At 37.4% G+C, this 18700-nt stretch overlaps 2 protein-coding genes across 3 annotated transcripts; both read right to left on the reverse strand.

Moving 5' to 3' along the window:
- Positions 1-1503: 1503 nt before the first annotated feature.
- LOC121369236 lies at positions 1504-3474 on the reverse strand. Its single transcript, XM_041494190.1, has 2 exons — positions 3098-3474; positions 1504-2721 (listed from the first exon to the last, which is right to left on the reverse strand). Exons 1-2 carry the CDS (start codon positions 3169-3171, stop codon positions 2094-2096), a joined length of 702 nt encoding a protein of 233 aa, XP_041350124.1. The 5' UTR covers positions 3172-3474; the 3' UTR covers positions 1504-2093.
- A 10341-nt stretch (positions 3475-13815) lies between these two features.
- LOC121369237 lies at positions 13816-18067 on the reverse strand. Of its 2 annotated transcripts, none has more exons than XM_041494191.1 (3): positions 17960-18067; positions 16176-16688; positions 13816-14236 (listed from the first exon to the last, which is right to left on the reverse strand). In XM_041494191.1, exons 2-3 carry the CDS (start codon positions 16564-16566, stop codon positions 14217-14219), a joined length of 411 nt encoding a protein of 136 aa, XP_041350125.1. In that variant the 5' UTR covers positions 16567-16688; positions 17960-18067; the 3' UTR covers positions 13816-14216. The 2 variants fall into 2 exon arrangements, 1 of the variants encoding a protein (XP_041350125.1); XR_005957580.1 differs by lacking the exon at positions 13816-14236 and adding an exon at positions 15459-15523.
- Positions 18068-18700: the final 633 nt, after the last annotated feature.

Raw genomic sequence — 18700 nt, forward strand, 5'->3', positions numbered from 1 at the left:
ATTTCAATAAAGTTTTTGTTGAATATAATATGACCACAATTCTTGGACTGAATAAAGGTTTTGTGATTACACAATATTTGACCAATTTGCATATCATAACGTCACTACAGAATTGTATGTTGCCCAATATAAATTTATATTTCATCTTTCAACCATCGACTGACTTTATGCCTAGTTGTCAATATAAGCTCCTGTACAAGGGTTAAAATGTTGTTCACGATGGTGGTACTACATTGTGTTTGTTTCACATACGACGGTTACGAATCAGGTAGGGTTTTCCTCTCCAAAATACATGTATATTACTTATACATGTAAATGACAGACTGAAAATGGGTTTGGGGGGATGTCGGTAGCGGCATCGGTAGTCCCATTCTCTGATTATTTTCTCCTTTTTTTTTGCATTCTAACCAGTGCTCCACGACTGATATATTAGAAGCTATCGTATGTGCTGTCCTCTGAAAGTGCATATAAACGATCCATTGCTGCTAACGAAAATATGTAGCTGTCCTTCTACAGGCAGTCTTGGAGGTATTAAACATCCTCTTACGTATATTTCCTAAGGACGAGCATCTGATAGAGGATCACAGTAGCAATCACGACTTTGACGAATATCCTTCCAACTCTGCCTTAAATCATTTCGGCTCTGTCTTGTGTAAAGATGCGATCTTAATATTGGAATACGGTTTTGTCGTTCAGATTCCTTAGACTATGTGTCAAAATTATTTATAAATCAATGTGTTCTAATGATGTCGTTAAACAAAACAAACTTAAAATTATATAATGCATATGTGATTTTTTTAATTTCCTGATAAACGATAAAATTGATTTCCAGCCCACTCAATGTATTGAAACTAAGGAAGGAAGGAAGGAAGGAAGGAATGAAGGCAGGAAATAGTTTATTTAACGACGCACTCAACACATTTTATTTAAACATTTCCTTCCTGATTTCAATAACCTGAGTGGGATGGAGATCATAACTACCGAATTATGTGGCTCGGTTACTTGGAACGAAAAAGAGTCAAAGATCCGTTATAATTCTATCAGTTATGAACCCAAAGCAATATATGTTGGAGAGAAAGACCCTGTTCGACGTGTCACCATCATACACTAGTCAAACATGATGTACTATTAATGTTAATTCTATATAACATCTCACCCTTGTACTGAACGCCATAGTGAGATGAAAGACGAACTTTTAAAATGCATAGCAATGTTTATATCGTCACGTCAGAATCCCATGAATATTATTTGGTGACAAAAGTATGGTGGAATCTTATCGATTCCGTCCAGAATTAATAAAAAAAATTTAAAAAATATTTTGATTTGTGTACAAAGTTTACAAATATAATAATTACCTGGAATTTTGTATCGCATTGTTCGTTTTCTCACAGCTCTTTACACTTTTACATAATTATATATATATATATATATATATATATATATATATATATATATATATATATATATATATATATTATTTCTAATGTACTTATCTTTGTTTAAAACATAAAAGCCGATGTCTACTTTTGTGCTGGGGTTTCGTTAAAAATGCATTCTATCATTCTTTCTTTGTTCTAGGGTGTCACAAACACTAATTCATTCAGATATTGTATCGAATAGTTATGTATGTCTATTATTACACAAGTTAAAACAATTATATTATTTTGATATGTAACTTGCAAATAGATTAACACAATGACATTATTATCGTCCATTTCTCAGAAAAAGGGTTCCTTTTGAGAAAGGCGTACCTTCAGTATTTCTTGTTACTTCCTTATCGTCATTATGTTATTGACGGCTTTACGGACAAGGGAAGTAATTTTTATAATTGTGTCAGCAAACATCTATTAATACACAACATCATTTTAGTTCGGTCAAGTAATATACATTATAATATAGTATTGATATCACATAGGCATAGTGAAACTAGTCTTATTCACAATCAGTGTGTTCGACACCGCAGTAAATGAGCACGTTAACCTTGCTATCTACCTACCTATTCACAACGAAAGGAAGCGCACCTTGCCTGACAGTAGATATGTTCATGTTTTTGTGCACGAATTAGTGTGCAAGTGTTTCTTATTTATAACAGCTTATCCCCAACCATTAGACTCGATGATACTTCTTAACTGTCCATTACAACTCAAAGGTGTGTTTAGAGGTACTACTGACTGAACACAATTCAAGGATTCGTCTGGAGCAGCTGAAATAACATGGTTTATCCTCATTGGCCCGTTACACGTTACAGGACTGACAGAACTAATTGATGATGACAGGTTTGATAATGTTGTTTCTGTTTCAAATACGTTCTGGTCTGAAGGATCCGAGTCATTGTCTTGAGACGTCACAGGGTGTATATACATTAAAGCTTCATCATGACCATTTCCTGATAACTCTGTCATTCTGAGTGGTCCATTACACCTTAAATGTCTAGACGAATCAACTGATGTTGACATGTTTAGAAATGTTGTGCTTGTTTCAAAGATGCTCTGATCTGGAAGACCTCTATCGTGGCCTTGCGATACCGAAGGGTGTATATACATTGAGGACCCTTTAAAATCATTACCCCATAATGGTACAGTAGCACAATTAGTTGATGTAGACATATTAGTTGGATGGTCAGACAAGTCAGCATCTTCAATCTCGTCGTATGTATTGGCACTATGAGGTTCACTTGACAATGTTTCTTCTTCGGGTGATTCTGGGAATTGCAACGTCTTTCTGCAACAAAAGGACATAAGAATCAAGAGGTATAAACATGTGAATTTGTTGACAGTAGATGCTTCGTATGTGTACCAAAACAATCGATTAATGTCACTCACTCCACACGTATAACACGTCCAGACAAGGACAGTAATTTATCAGCAAGCCTCTATTAAATACAAACATCTACACTTGATAAGGACAGATATTAGAAGGCGCGTATACACAACCAACTTGATTAACGTGGTGATACATAGTCATTCCCAGGTAGTAAATGCATAGGTGTATGCACGGTACACTGAATTAATAAAATAAAATGTACACTTATTGCCATTACTTGCAGACATGCATAAATATATAATTTATTTTCAGTTTTCACATTACACATACATACTTGTGAATAATCGCATATCTAATGGCACATATGAGTAATGCGATGAAGACTACGACAGCTATGCATATGACCATCGATGTAGAATATCCTTGTGAAGTATGCTGCGAATCGTTTCGTCTAACATCGGAAGCAGTATCCGCTATAATACTTTGATTAACACCTGAAAATATTACATTATATATATATATATACACACACACACACACACACACACACACACATATATATATATATATATAGTAATATATTTGTTATCACTATTGGACATAAAGTGCTCAACACAATGTTAGTGGAGCAGGTACACTAAATTTTTGGTATTCACTAATAACTCATTACTCGGAGTTTCAGGCTCCTCGCCTTCATCAGATGAGTGTTTATAATTGTGACAGTTAAGGTGACGTCACGCTGTGTGTACGCGGCGGTGCGCTCCTGACGTCATGGCACGTCAGTCGTGAGACTCTCGGCTTGTTGCTGTGGCGGCATTTTGATATGAGTTCTGTCCTTTTGTTGAGTAGCTTGTCTCCTTTTTCAAATAGTATTGAGAGCTTCTCCTCGATGCACAGGTTGCATTGTCCCGAGCTGCGTTTCCGTGTGTCCGATTTCCTGACGATTTCCCAATTGATGTGATAGGCGGTTTTTTTTCGTTTGAGTTCCCAGATGTATTTTGACAGTTCTGTCTCTTTTTCATAGCGTTCATATTTGAAAGATTTAGTGTGGTTGTTAAACCTCTCCTTGAATGTACCTCCAGCAAGACCTATGTATGATCTGACAGTCTTACCAGATGCCACGTTTGCCCGGTATACGAGGGAGCTAGTTTGGCAGTTGCCGTTCAGGGGGCATTCGTTCTTCTGTCTGCAGTTACAAGGCTTTTTTTGTGCGGGATCGGTTGAGCTCTGGGTGATTTTCGTGTTGTGGCTTTTGATTATTGCTCCGAAGTTTTTCATGCAGCTGTAGCTGATTTTCAGGTTGTTTCTGTTGAACAATGTGTGGTACTTGTGATTACTTGGGAAATGCTTGGATATCAATTTGATGAACACGCTACCGACGTTTGTCTTCACATTCTTGCTGAATGGGGGGTTGAACCATGTGATTTTTCTGGGTCTTTTCCTTTTCTTTGTGTCTGGTTGTTCTCTATGTTTAGGCGGGTCGTATTGGATGTTTACTGTGTAGCCACTTGCCCTCAGCGCTTTGTTGTACCCTAGTGCAGCTTCCGCGAAGTAGTCTTCATGGGAAGACAGAAGGGAAATTCGTTTGCCGATTGATTTAGGTATTTGCTTCGTGATTGCGGGTGGGTGGTTTGAGCTGACGTTGATGTAAACGGGTTCGTTGTTGGGTTTCCTGTAGGGTTTGTGGGAGTCAGTTTCAAGGTTCAGGGTTATGTCCAGATAGTTGACTATTTTCAGGTTGGTCTGGATGGTGATCTTTAGGCCAAGATCTTTGAATATTTTGATGAGCATTTTCCTCATTCTGTCTGCTTGGCTTCCTGAACTTCTGCGTAGAACTGCTAGACCGTCATCTCTGTACAGTCCGACGTTCATGTCGGAGGTATTTGTTTGAATTGTGTGTAGGATGAGGAGTCCTACTAGTTCGCACACTTCCGCTCCATCATATCCGCCCATGGTGACGTCGAATGCATTGGGAGTGTAATTTTTCACCCATGGCTGTTCTTTGTTGTCAAAAAGTAGTGATTTTCTTGCATGCATGATAGTTGTGTATTCCATATCTGGGATGACTGTATATTTCTTCGCCCATTTCAATGCCTTGTCGAGTAGTTCAGGTGTTATGGAAGGGTAGAAGTCCACAATGTCGAATACGAGGAAGGATAGTTCTTTTTTATCATGCAGAGCTGAGAACCATTCAAGTACAGCGGAAGTGTTTCTCCATTGGTTCATTTGCGTCTTGAGTCGTGTTTCACTGTTTATTCGGTCTAACATAATTTTGCTGATCCTACCGATTTCGCTTTTTGCTGGATTGATGAGTCTGCAACTTGGATTAGTGGCAAAATTGTCCTTATGATCTTTCAAGGTGATGAATGCTCGGGTCTCTGCCATCTTGTCTATTCTGTCACGTATTCCTAGGGCATTGCTGACGTACTCGAACTCTGTGTTGATATCTTCGATTGTTTGGTCGTCTGCATGTTTGTACTTCGTTGTAATGTTTTCTGTTAGCATTTTGTCATAAGTGTCCACTTCTAACTTGTAGAAGTTTCTAGTCTTGTCTGCAGGTACAAACACTTTTTTGGAGTTGTTTATATGCCTTATGTCCTTTTTCATGGTGTTCTGGAACTGGTCATATGCATTCTTGAACTGTATGGTCTCAACCATGTGTAGCATGTCCTTTTCGAAGGGTGCTAAACCTTCTATTTGTGGGGGTGTTTTCCTGGAGTTAAGTCCGAATTTGCTATCTTTGTTCGGTGTTGGGTCGTCATGGTTGCGTTTATCATCGTTGTTCTTTTCAAAGAAGAAAGCTTTCCATCTCATACGCTTTATTACACTTTCCACTTTCTCAAGCAGTCTCTTTAAGTATTCCTTTCGTGTTGGTAAAGGAATGTTTTTTGTGGAATAGTCGAAACGGATATGGTCCATGGTGATTGAAGAAAAGTGCTCAACTTATACAAGGAGCATTACAGTAATATATTTGTTATCACTATTGGACATAAAGTGCTCAACACAATGTTAGTGGAGCAGGTACACTAAATTTTTAGTATTCACTAATAACTCATTACTCGGAGTTTCAGGCTCCTCGCCTTCATCAGATGAGTGTTTATAATTGTGACAGTTAAGGTGACGTCACGCTGTGTGTACGCGGCGGTGCGCTCCTGACGTCATGGCACGTCAGTCGTGAGACTCTCGGCTTGTTGCTGTGGCGGCATTTTGATATGAGTTCTGTCCTTTTGTTGAGTAGCTTGTCTCCTTTTTCAAATAGTATTGAGAGCTTCTCCTCGATGCACAGGTTGCATTGTCCCGAGCTGCGTTTCCGTGTGTCCGATTTCCTGACGATTTCCCAATTGATGTGATAGGCGGTTTTTTTTTCGTTTGAGTTCCCAGATGTATTTTGACAGTTCTGTCTCTTTTTCATAGCGTTCATATTTGAAAGATTTAGTGTGGTTGTTAAACCTCTCCTTGAATGTACCTCCAGCAAGACCTATGTATGATCTGACAGTCTTACCAGATGCCACGTTTGCCCGGTATACGAGGGAGCTAGTTTGGCAGTTGCCGTTCAGGGGGCATTCGTTCTTCTGTCTGCAGTTACAAGGCTTTTTTTGTGCGGGATCGGTTGAGCTCTGGGTGATTTTCGTGTTGTGGCTTTTGATTATTGCTCCGAAGTTTTTCATGCAGCTGTAGCTGATTTTCAGGTTGTTTCTGTTGAACAATGTGTGGTACTTGTGATTACTTGGGAAATGCTTGGATATCAATTTGATGAACACGCTACCGACGTTTGTCTTCACATTCTTGCTGAATGGGGGGTTGAACCATGTGATTTTTCTGGGTCTTTTCCTTTTCTTTGTGTCTGGTTGTTCTCTATGTTTAGGCGGGTCGTATTGGATGTTTACTGTGTAGCCACTTGCCCTCAGCGCTTTGTTGTACCCTAGTGCAGCTTCCGCGAAGTAGTCTTCATGGGAAGACAGAAGGGAAATTCGTTTGCCGATTGATTTAGGTATTTGCTTCGTGATTGCGGGTGGGTGGTTTGAGCTGACGTTGATGTAAACGGGTTCGTTGTTGGGTTTCCTGTAGGGTTTGTGGGAGTCAGTTTCAAGGTTCAGGGTTATGTCCAGATAGTTGACTATTTTCAGGTTGGTCTGGATGGTGATCTTTAGGCCAAGATCTTTGAATATTTTGATGAGCATTTTCCTCATTCTGTCTGCTTGGCTTCCTGAACTTCTGCGTAGAACTGCTAGACCGTCATCTCTGTACAGTCCGACGTTCATGTCGGAGGTATTTGTTTGAATTGTGTGTAGGATGAGGAGTCCTACTAGTTCGCACACTTCCGCTCCATCATATCCGCCCATGGTGACGTCGAATGCATTGGGAGTGTATTTTTCACCCATGGCTGTTCTTTGTTGTCAAAAAGTAGTGATTTTCTTGCATGCATGATAGTTGTGTATTCCATATCTGGGATGACTGTATATTTCTTCGCCCATTTCAATGCCTTGTCGAGTAGTTCAGGTGTTATGGAAGGGTAGAAGTCCACAATGTCGAATACGAGGAAGGATAGTTCTTTTTTATCATGCACCCAGAAAAATCACATGGTTCAACCCCCCATTCAGCAAGAATGTGAAGACAAACGTCGGTAGCGTGTTCATCAAATTGATATCCAAGCATTTCCCAAGTAATCACAAGTACCACACATTGTTCAACAGAAACAACCTGAAAATCAGCTACAGCTGCATGAAAAACTTCGGAGCAATAATCAAAAGCCACAACACGAAAATCACCCAGAGCTCAACCGATCCCGCACAAAAAAAGCCTTGTAACTGCAGACAGAAGAACGAATGCCCCCTGAACGGCAACTGCCAAACTAGCTCCCTCGTATACCGGGCAAACGTGGCATCTGGTAAGACTGTCAGATCATACATAGGTCTTGCTGGAGGTACATTCAAGGAGAGGTTTAACAACCACACTAAATCTTTCAAATATGAACGCTATGAAAAAGAGACAGAACTGTCAAAATACATCTGGGAACTCAAACGAAAAAAAACCGCCTATCACATCAATTGGGAAATCGTCAGGAAATCGGACACACGGAAACGCAGCTCGGGACAATGCAACCTGTGCATCGAGGAGAAGCTCTCAATACTATTTGAAAAAGGAGACAAGCTACTCAACAAAAGGACAGAACTCATATCAAAATGCCGCCACAGCAACAAGCCGAGAGTCTCACGACTGACGTGCCATGACGTCAGGATCGCACCGCCGCGTACACACAGCGTGACGTCACCTTAACTGTCACAATTATAAACACTCATCTGATGAAGGCGAGGAGCCTGAAACTCCGAGTAATGAGTTATTAGTGAATACTAAAAATTTAGTGTACCTGCTCCACTAACATTGTGTTGAGCACTTTATGTCCAATAGTGATAACAAATATATTACTGTAATGCTCCTTGTATAAGTTGAGCACTTTTCTTCAATCACCATGGACCATATCCGTTTCGACTATTCCACAAAAAACATTCCTTTACCAACACGAAAGGAATACTTAAAGAGACTGCTTGAGAAAGTGGAAAGTGTAATAAAGCGTATGAGATGGAAAGCTTTCTTCTTTGAAAAGAACAACGATGATAAACGCAACCATGACGACCCAACACCGAACAAAGATAGCAAATTCGGACTTAACTCCAGGAAAACACCCCCACAAATAGAAGGTTTAGCACCCTTCGAAAAGGACATGCTACACATGGTTGAGACCATACAGTTCAAGAATGCATATGACCAGTTCCAGAACACCATGAAAAAGGACATAAGGCATATAAACAACTCCAAAAAAGTGTTTGTACCTGCAGACAAGACTAGAAACTTCTACAAGTTAGAAGTGGACACTTATGACAAAATGCTAACAGAAAACATTACAACGAAGTACAAACATGCAGACGACCAAACAATCGAAGATATCAACACAGAGTTCGAGTACGTCAGCAATGCCCTAGGAATACGTGACAGAATAGACAAGATGGCAGAGACCCGAGCATTCATCACCTTGAAAGATCATAAGGACAATTTTGCCACTAATCCAAGTTGCAGACTCATCAATCCAGCAAAAAGCGAAATCGGTAGGATCAGCAAAATTATGTTAGACCGAATAAACAGTGAAACACGACTCAAGACGCAAATGAACCAATGGAGAAACACTTCCGCTGTACTTGAATGGTTCTCAGCTCTGCATGATAAAAAAGAACTATCCTTCCTCGTATTCGACATTGTGGACTTCTACCCTTCCATAACACCTGAACTACTCGACAAGGCATTGAAATGGGCGAAGAAATATACAGTCATCCCAGATATGGAATACACAACTATCATGCATGCAAGAAAATCACTACTTTTTGACAACAAAGAACAGCCATGGGTGAAAAATTACACTCCCAATGCATTCGACGTCACCATGGGCGGATATGATGGAGCGGAAGTGTGCGAACTAGTAGGACTCCTCATCCTACACACAATTCAAACAAATACCTCCGACATGAACGTCGGACTGTACAGAGATGACGGTCTAGCAGTTCTACGCAGAAGTTCAGGAAGCCAAGCAGACAGAATGAGGAAAATGCTCATCAAAATATTCAAAGATCTTGGCCTAAAGATCACCATCCAGACCAACCTGAAAATAGTCAACTATCTGGACATAACCCTGAACCTTGAAACTGACTCCCACAAACCCTACAGGAAACCCAACAACGAACCCGTTTACATCAACGTCAGCTCAAACCACCCACCCGCAATCACGAAGCAAATACCTAAATCAATCGGCAAACGAATTTCCCTTCTGTCTTCCCATGAAGACTACTTCGCGGAAGCTGCACTAGGGTACAACAAAGCGCTGAGGGCAAGTGGCTACACAGTAAACATCCAATACGACCCGCCTAAACATAGAGAACAACCAGACACAAAGAAAAGGAAAAGACCCAGAAAAATCACATGGTTCAAAACCCCCCATTCAGCAAGAATGTGAAGACAAACGTCGGTAGCGTGTTCATCAAATTGATATCCAAGCATTTCCCAAGTAATCACAAGTACCACACATTGTTCAACAGAAACAACCTGAAAATCAGCTACAGCTGCATGAAAAACTTCGGAGCAATAATCAAAAGCCACAACACGAAAATCACCCAGAGCTCAACCGATCCCGCACAAAAAAAGCCTTGTAACTGCAGACAGAAGAACGAATGCCCCCTGAACGGCAACTGCCAAACTAGCTCCCTCGTATACCGGGCAAACGTGGCATCTGGTAAGACTGTCAGATCATACATAGGTCTTGCTGGAGGTACATTCAAGGAGAGGTTTAACAACCACACTAAATCTTTCAAATATGAACGCTATGAAAAAGAGACAGAACTGTCAAAATACATCTGGGAACTCAAACGAAAAAAAACCGCCTATCACATCAATTGGGAAATCGTCAGGAAATCGGACACACGGAAACGCAGCTCGGGACAATGCAACCTGTGCATCGAGGAGAAGCTCTCAATACTATTTGAAAAAGGAGACAAGCTACTCAACAAAAGGACAGAACTCATATCAAAATGCCGCCACAGCAACAAGCCGAGAGTCTCACGACTGACGTGCCATGACGTCAGGAGCGCACCGCCGCGTACACACAGCGTGACGTCACCTTAACTGTCACAATTATAAACACTCATCTGATGAAGGCGAGGAGCCTGAAACTCCGAGTAATGAGTTATTAGTGAATACTAAAAATTTAGTATATATATATATATATATATATATATATATATATATATATATATATATATATATATATATATATAACAGTGTTCTAGCTAGGATTTTGATGGGGCAGGGCGCTAATTTAATTGTAGGGCATTTTTAACCAATCCAGGTCAAAACCCCTTCCGGTCAAAACCCCTAGTCAAAACCCCCTGCGATAAATAGTCAAATGATCAAAAAACCCTCTTATTTTTTTGTTGTTGTATTTATGGTGGTAAAATTAGTATAATGTTGATATAGATAGATAACTGTTTTAATTTTTTATAAATAATTCTCTGAAATATATTTAGTTATGTTGTTATTTAGTGTATGTTACACGACATAGACTTCAAGGCTTTAAATGAAGCTACTCATAGACTTGGAATTATAATTTTTGTAAAATGTTTAATCTTAGAGCCATGTTTGATCTTAGAGATTAATGTAATTGGGAAGCCTTGGAAAAATCCTTAAATAATAAAATGATATAATGAAAGAACTTGATAGTAATTAGCAATATTTATAAATTGTTTGATCTTAGCTACTGAAGGGATTAATGTAATTGGGAAGCCTTTATATTTTTGGTATCAATTATTTGCATAATATTTTGTTATTTCTTATAGGGTGTATACTACCAAATCAAATCCCATAGACGACAATAGTAACATATGTGGCTAAAACTCCTACCTGCAACGTATTAACCGACATAAACGCCACGGATATAAATACTACCACCCCTTACACTTAAAGTGAATCAGAAAAAAATGGGGGTCAAGCTGCTCGTTTCTGAGATAACGGGTAGCGTCTATGACTACCCTAGTTTCGCACAAAATTCGAGTACTTTTTTTTACAGGTACCCCGTACATATTTCAAGCACAAGGCTACTTGACACATTGGTACTAGATGAAATAAAATTGCACATTTTTTTTACCCAGATGAAACTATTATTTTTTACAACCAACACACTCACATTTATAACCAATCACAGGACTTGTGCTGTTCACTTCTCTATCAAACGTTGGGTGCACCTCGAACTTTGACCCAGCGGGAAGTTATTTGGTTTAGTACTACCTATACTGATAACATACATTTTTCAAAAAGTGTCCAGCTATGTGTCTTTATGACAACCAGGATCTGGTGTATTCTGACATAAACTGACAACCTCACTGAAACTGTTGTTTCTACAGTGCAACCTAATATAATGTACACCTCAAAAAGCATATATATTGCATATAGTTTTGTACAAATGCAATATGTCATATTAAACAACAAAATGTTTTAAAATAAAACTCCTGAAGATATTTACTTTCAGTTGGGTGTGTGTACTCAGGTATATATGTAGAGACAACAAAGATAGTCAGAGTACCTCTACCCCTTTAAAGAATTCCATTAAAACACATGCACTTGATTGACCCCAAAGATTATGAAGACCTTAACAGGCACATCAAAGAAATATCAGTATTAAAAAAATACACTGTCTGAGGAAGGAAACACAAACATGACTGTACCTGTATGAAGTAATGACTTAATGTCCTGAACATTAGTGTTGGGAGGAAATCCTGTATGCTGGGTGTGGGTGTCTTCAAGTTACCAGGTGTGGGAATTTCAAATCCATCGGCCATGCTGATTTTCATAATGAACCATCAAAACTATTGGCAGCCACCAATATTCCTGACTATATTTTATTTATAGCCTACTGTAGTTGGAGGTTTTAATAGTTGTGATATCTGGAATAATCATGCAGCTTTAACACATTTATTTTTTATTAATTACTGAAGAAAACTATTTTTAAATGACAAAATTACCCGATCATCTATTTTCTTGCATTATTTTCTAATCCGGATGAATACAATATGTACTTTAGATGTATTCCTACAATCTGTAATCCAGCATTTTATTTAGCTAGTAACATTAGGTAATACAGCTTTAACAATAAAATAAATTATCAACTTAATCCAAGGCAGATAATCAAATCTGAAAAAATGGTTCTGAATCTAGTATAAACTCAAAATGCTTTTCATGAGAGCTAACTAAGTGATTATTAAGAAAAGAAAAAATGATCTAGAGATCTAAGTATATGTTTAACAACCTTATTGTTATGTACAAATAAGAACAGAAGGCACAATAGTGACAACAAATTTAATTATGTTTTTGGTAAAGTTTTTCTTCAAATTTACTTTAAATTTTGCATAAAACTACAAATTTGTCTAAAATATAACTTAGCACCCTATAAATATGTCAAAATCACAATAAAAATCAACTTCTTTACAAATTTGAGTTTTCAGAATTTCATACATAAAAAATTAACAATGTTAATGGAAACTAAAGACATTAACCCACTATTGGCACATGCTATTTTTAATATAAAAATAAATTGCTATTAAAATCTTAGTTCAGGTTGCCTATATATAATACCATATTTAAGAGCAGTTGTATATGGCAAGTCAAATACCATGTAAAATGAAATTATTGAAATCTTTACAGTATGAATTATAGGCCAAAACCAACTTTTCTTCAGTGCTAACTTTGATTCAAACTCCATTCAGAGCCATGTACAGAGATTATTGTCAAGGTCAAGGTCATTGTGAACTTGCATGATCGAGTGATGGCTAATTAATCAACCAGTATAGTTTAATTAAATAAAATGACAAAATCATAACATTTTTTATTATGCACTGAATATGTGCTATAGGGTGTATACTACCAAATCAGTTTAAAGAACTGTGCAAAACTACAAACATCACAGATAAATACTGACTTTTACTGAAAATTTCAATTGTGCTGTATTGGCCATTCGCAAAGAGAATGTTACACCCCTGCACCACGGTGAGGTTACATCACGCGCATGGGTGCATTTAAAAACGGTTATTATTGCATGTCAAGGTCTAGATAGATTTCATTAAATAGCTTTTACAGTCATGCTTTTATCAAAACACAGTTATGCCTACATACACCAAATAACCAGTGTTGCAAGTTTACTCTGTGCCATATTATAAAGATGCAATCAATGTGTCATTGATAAGGACTACTGATATCAGTTAAAACTATATGTATCTTGGTCTGGGTATTTGCAAAGGCAAAAATTACTTTCAAAAATTTACTTATCAAAATAAATTTCACATTTGACGTTCTGTCGAAGTTTATCATGATGGTCTAATTTCAGCTAGGTGGTGTGTGGTTATGTGCGTGACGGTGTGAGGATTACTTCGCATTCAAGCTTTGTAAGACTGCCTGTCCGCTCGTCTGCAGTCATATCGACTAACAATAGAAAAGAAAAAACATACCACGTTACTGCTGTCGGCTTTCACAACTGTGGCCAAACAATGTATTGTCAAATGTTTTTTAGTTGTGAATTCAGACTCGTAACAACACTGTACACGCTTTGAGACGAAAGCAAGATTTCGTATTTTTGTTTGACAATGAATTAGGGCAGGGCGGCGATAAGCAGGGGCGGTTCGGCAACAAACACGGCACGGCGGCACAACACGGGGGCAGGGCGCAGCGCCCCTCTATTTATTGCTAGCTAGAACACTGTTATTATATACATATATATATACGAATAGAAAATCCTTCTATGTTGCTGGCACCTCTCCTCTAAAGTAGCAAGGGGGCTTGAGATAATATATTTTATATAAAGAAAAAGTCAGAAGCCTCGTTTAAAAGTCATATATCCCTCTTTAATTCAAATTTTCGCCTGCTCAGGATTCATCAGGGAAATCTGTCGACAAAAATAAAAATACGCACATAAAACCACTAGCAAAAACAGTTAAAGCTGTAATTAAAATAATAAATAATATACTTAAGTCTGTACAAGAAGAGGACCTACAAATAAAGTAACGTAAGATAAAAGCTGCAGAACAAACAACTGGTCAAAGATTAAAAGTATGGTAACACTGACTGAGGTAAAACAAAGTGTGGGTAGGGGGAATAAAATAATAATTAAGGGTAAATAAAACAAAGAACAAAATAATGAACAAAATAACAAAATAATAATGAACGAATGAATGCATAAATGGATAAACCAATAGCAAAAACAATCTGAATACATAAAAGGAATTACCCGGATAATTTACAAGTAATAAAGACAAAAAGTTACTTGAGTATATGTGTAAAATAAACTAATTTTTTAAAAATAATATTAGGCCTAAATATAACATAAATTTAGATGAAAATAATTACTGAGCTAGCTCAGCTAATAATAATATATTTATTAAAATTTAATAAAATAATCTTAAAACATAAAAAGAAACTTACTTTAAAACTAAGCTAAAAGAAGTCAAACCATCCTGCATGAAAACATGAATTGAATAAATGAAATAAACCTAATGCGAGGTAAACAACCACTCTAAAAACAAGCTATGAAGCTGAGAATGTAGGAGTGAGTACAACTCAAGTAAAAACTGCAGAAACTGCAGAGTAAACTGCTGGTAAGAGATTAAAGGTCTTGTAAAACTAACAAAGGTCAAATAATAGTGATACAAAAGGGGGGGGGGGGGGGGGGGGGGGGGGGCTGAATACTTAGTATGAGTGAATTAATTAACAAATATAAATGAATGAATGAGTGAATAAATCAGAACAAAATAAATGATATAAATAAAATAAAATAAAATAAAGCTAATTAAATGAATGAAAGAGGTGGGGGGGGGGGGGCGGTGGTGGTAAAACTGTAATGATATATATATATAATTACTATATATATAATTATATATAATTATATATATATAATTACTTGACGAAACACCTAATCTGATAACAATGAATTGCATAATGTGATTATGTGAATATTCGGCAACAGAAATGTTTTGAAATCATTTAAATTCCACGCAGAATAAATTCTGAAGTTTGAAACATTTTGTTTTAAAATATACATACCTTGATTTTTCTATTATACAACATTTTAAAATATACGTATCTTGATTTTTCTATTATACAACATTTTAAAATATACGTATCTTGATATTTGCATTGTATTCTGTTGTACGTTTCCCACAGCTCTTCACACTGTCTTAGATAATTATAAAAAAAATGTTTAAAGGGACATTCCTGAGTTTGCTGCAATTTTTAAGATGTTATCGACTAACAGATACCTTTCAACGTTTGTAATTAATTATCAAATATATTTTTCTGAATAAAATATTCGTGGCTGTATATTAAACGAGTTTCTGATCGTTCTAATATTTGTACTAGGTTAAATTTCATTTTATTTCCTAAAATATGTTTTTGTTTTGTACGTACGAAATTATTTGAAGACAAAATCCAGTTTGGGCTTCTTACAAATATTAAGACTAGAAACACATTGAATATACAGACATTGATATTCTAAACAACAAAATATATTTAATATGTCAGTTTAATCGTAGACATATTTTTTAGTCGGAAACATCTTACTATGCAGCAAACCCAGGAATGTCCCTTTAATGGAAATAATTAATTTGATATGCTTACCTTTGACACTCAACAGCCGATCTCTATTTTTGTGCTGGGGTGTCGTTAAATACATGTTAAATTATTCATCGTAATTGTAGACAGCATCAAACGTTTTGTTATTTGATATGATTAAAAAGATTAAACCCATTCTGTATATAGAATTAATATTTCATCTTCCAAGGTGTTTCATCACATTGTTATTTTATTAAACAAGCAAAATGTTTGCTTACCCGCATAGTTACGCGAGGCCTTCAAACGCCTGGTTCTAATGGTGACCCTCGAAGTAACTGAGTTGGCTGTCGTGAAGGACGTAGCTTCTTCTGTGTCATCCTCCGACAGACAGTTGCCGTACATGTCACACTTGTTACAGAAATAACACCGCGTACTACAACGCCTGCCGAAATGTCCATCGTGGCAATTACTCGAACAATCTCCTGTGTAACGGTGACATTTTAAACATTTTCTTGGACACCGTCTGTTGCAGTAAGGTCCTCTGTATCCATCCGTGCATCCATCTCGACACTCTGGGGGAGAGGCGCATTTGATATTCTTTTCTCTCAAGGACAGAGACAAATCCAGTAGAAAACAAAAGCATACTAAATATATGCTGAAAGAAGGCATTTTTCATCACCACATCTCGGCTTTCGTGGGTGGATTTGGATCTGCAGAACCAATGTGCTACAGAATGAAATAATGACCAGGCTGAGCCAAAGGCAAAACGTCCATAAACAGAATGGTATTATCTGAAAAGCAGAAAGTCAATAAACAATATGCTGTTATCTGAACAGAAAAAAGAGCTGATGTGGTTACAATTCTGACGAATACACAGTGCGCTACACATTGGTGAAGTGTAATCATCTGAAGCCGACGAATAAATATATTATTTGGTAATAGAAATGTAGTAGAATCTTTTAAAGTCCATCCAGAATTAATTTTAAATTTGTTAATACATTTTGATTTCTATACAAAGTTTTAAATTATACTTTGTATATATATATTGTATTGCATTTTATCCAGTTCTTTACACTCTTTGTACATAATATATATATATATATATATATATATATATATATATATATATATATTATATATATATATATATACATATATATATATATACATATACATATACATATACATATACATATATATATATATATATATCTTATCTTCTTTCACGACCATTGGCCGATGTGTATGTTTGTGCTGGGATGTCGTTAAACATGCATTCATTCATTTACGACCAGTTATATCTTAACCGTTTAGTCAGTTTAGTGATCTTATACCTAACCATTCTGCAGGTAAAACGCACATTGTTGAGGTGTGTGTGGGGGGGGGGGGGGGGGGGGGAGGGGGCAGGACAGCCGTTAAAGCTCCTGGGAACCAATGACTATTTGGGTTTGTTTGATAGCAAGACGAAAATATCACCTATTGTATACCAGTACGAGGAAGGTGAATACATCATCACGTTTTACGATCCAGTGTACGATGTATAAAGTAAAGTTTATTTCGTTTAACAACACAACTAGAGCACACTAATTTATTAATCATCAGCTACTGGATTTGAATCATTTGTTAATAGTGAAATATAGTCTTAGAGGAAATCTATTACATGATACCTTTAGCAGGGGATCATTTATATGCATTTTCCCACAGGCAGGACCATTGATATACCAGTCGTGGTGCACTGGTAGGGACGGGTGAAATTTACAAACCAGTCAGAGAATGGGTCTACCGAGAGCCATCACTTATACAAGAACTCTACCGACTAGACTAGATTATCTGCTCTTATGGTACACTTTTTCATTACAAAATAACGCAATACTACCCCCAATTATTTTGTGAAAATTCGAAAATGGTGAACAGTAAAAAAGAACTGGCATGGCGAAAGTGCCCAGCCGTAATAATCTTTATCAGTGAAGCGAAATGTGTGTTATATTTGCACTCTACTGTGAAATGACCTAGATATTGATTATAAACATAATGCAGCAAACTATCAGTGAAATAAACATACCACTGTCAACTCGAGACCGTTCCATTTTGGCGCTTTCTGAGTGTTAACGCAGTTTGATTACAGTAAACGTATTCCGCTTGATCAAACATTAATTTTGCACAGACGGCGGTTTCGGTTTCTATGTCGTCAGGCCAGGGTATATACCCTCTTTATTGTGTCTTGTTACACAAGGAAGTTTCTACAATGAATCACCAGGGCCGTACCCTCCGGGGGCGGGGGGGATCAGTTGCCGCCCTAAGAATCTCACTGTTTTTTCGTCTTTTTACTCCAGAAAACAGCATACATATCTCAGTGTTTAATTAGTATAGTGTTTCATTTATTTATAAAAAGTAGTGCCCGTAGGATTTTGATCAGGGTACGGCCCTGGTCATTGCTAGGATTTAGTTAAGCATGACCGTAGGAACTTGGGGAGGGTGCAAGACATGCGTCAGACATGTGGTTAAAGACCACACATATATTGAGAGAGGAAACCCGCTGTCGCCACTTCATAGGCTATTCTTATCGATTAGTAGCAAGGTATCTTTTATATGCACCATCCCAGGCAGAGTGGTACATACCACGGTCTTTTATATACCAGTCGTGGTGCACTGGCTGGAACGAGAAATAGTCCAATGGGCCCACCGACGGGGATCGATCCCAGACCGACCACGCATCGAGCTAGCGCCTTACCGCTGGGCTACGTCCCGCAATACTTGAGGAGGGTGTTGCTTTGTTTTATTTTTTTGTGTTACGTGTGTTTGT

This window comes from Gigantopelta aegis, chromosome 3, assembly GCF_016097555.1.
Source record: "Gigantopelta aegis isolate Gae_Host chromosome 3, Gae_host_genome, whole genome shotgun sequence".
NCBI lineage: Eukaryota > Metazoa > Mollusca > Gastropoda > Neomphalida > Peltospiridae > Gigantopelta > Gigantopelta aegis.

Excerpts from the sequence above, each read along its gene's own strand:
- LOC121369236 (XM_041494190.1), bottom strand. The coding sequence starts at position 3,171 with ATGGTCATATGCATAGCTGTCGTAGTCTTCATCGCATTACTCATATGT. Across the intron at positions 2,722-3,097 it reads AGATATGCGATTATTCACAA|AAAGACGTTGCAATTCCCAG; the intron begins GTATGTATGTGT and ends CTTTTGTTGCAG.
- LOC121369237 (XM_041494191.1), bottom strand. The coding sequence starts at position 16,566 with ATGCCTTCTTTCAGCATATATTTAGTATGCTTTTGTTTTCTACTGGAT. Across the intron at positions 14,237-16,175 it reads GGCCTCGCGTAACTATGCGG|ATTTCCCTGATGAATCCTGA; the intron begins GTAAGCAAACAT and ends TTTTGTCGACAG.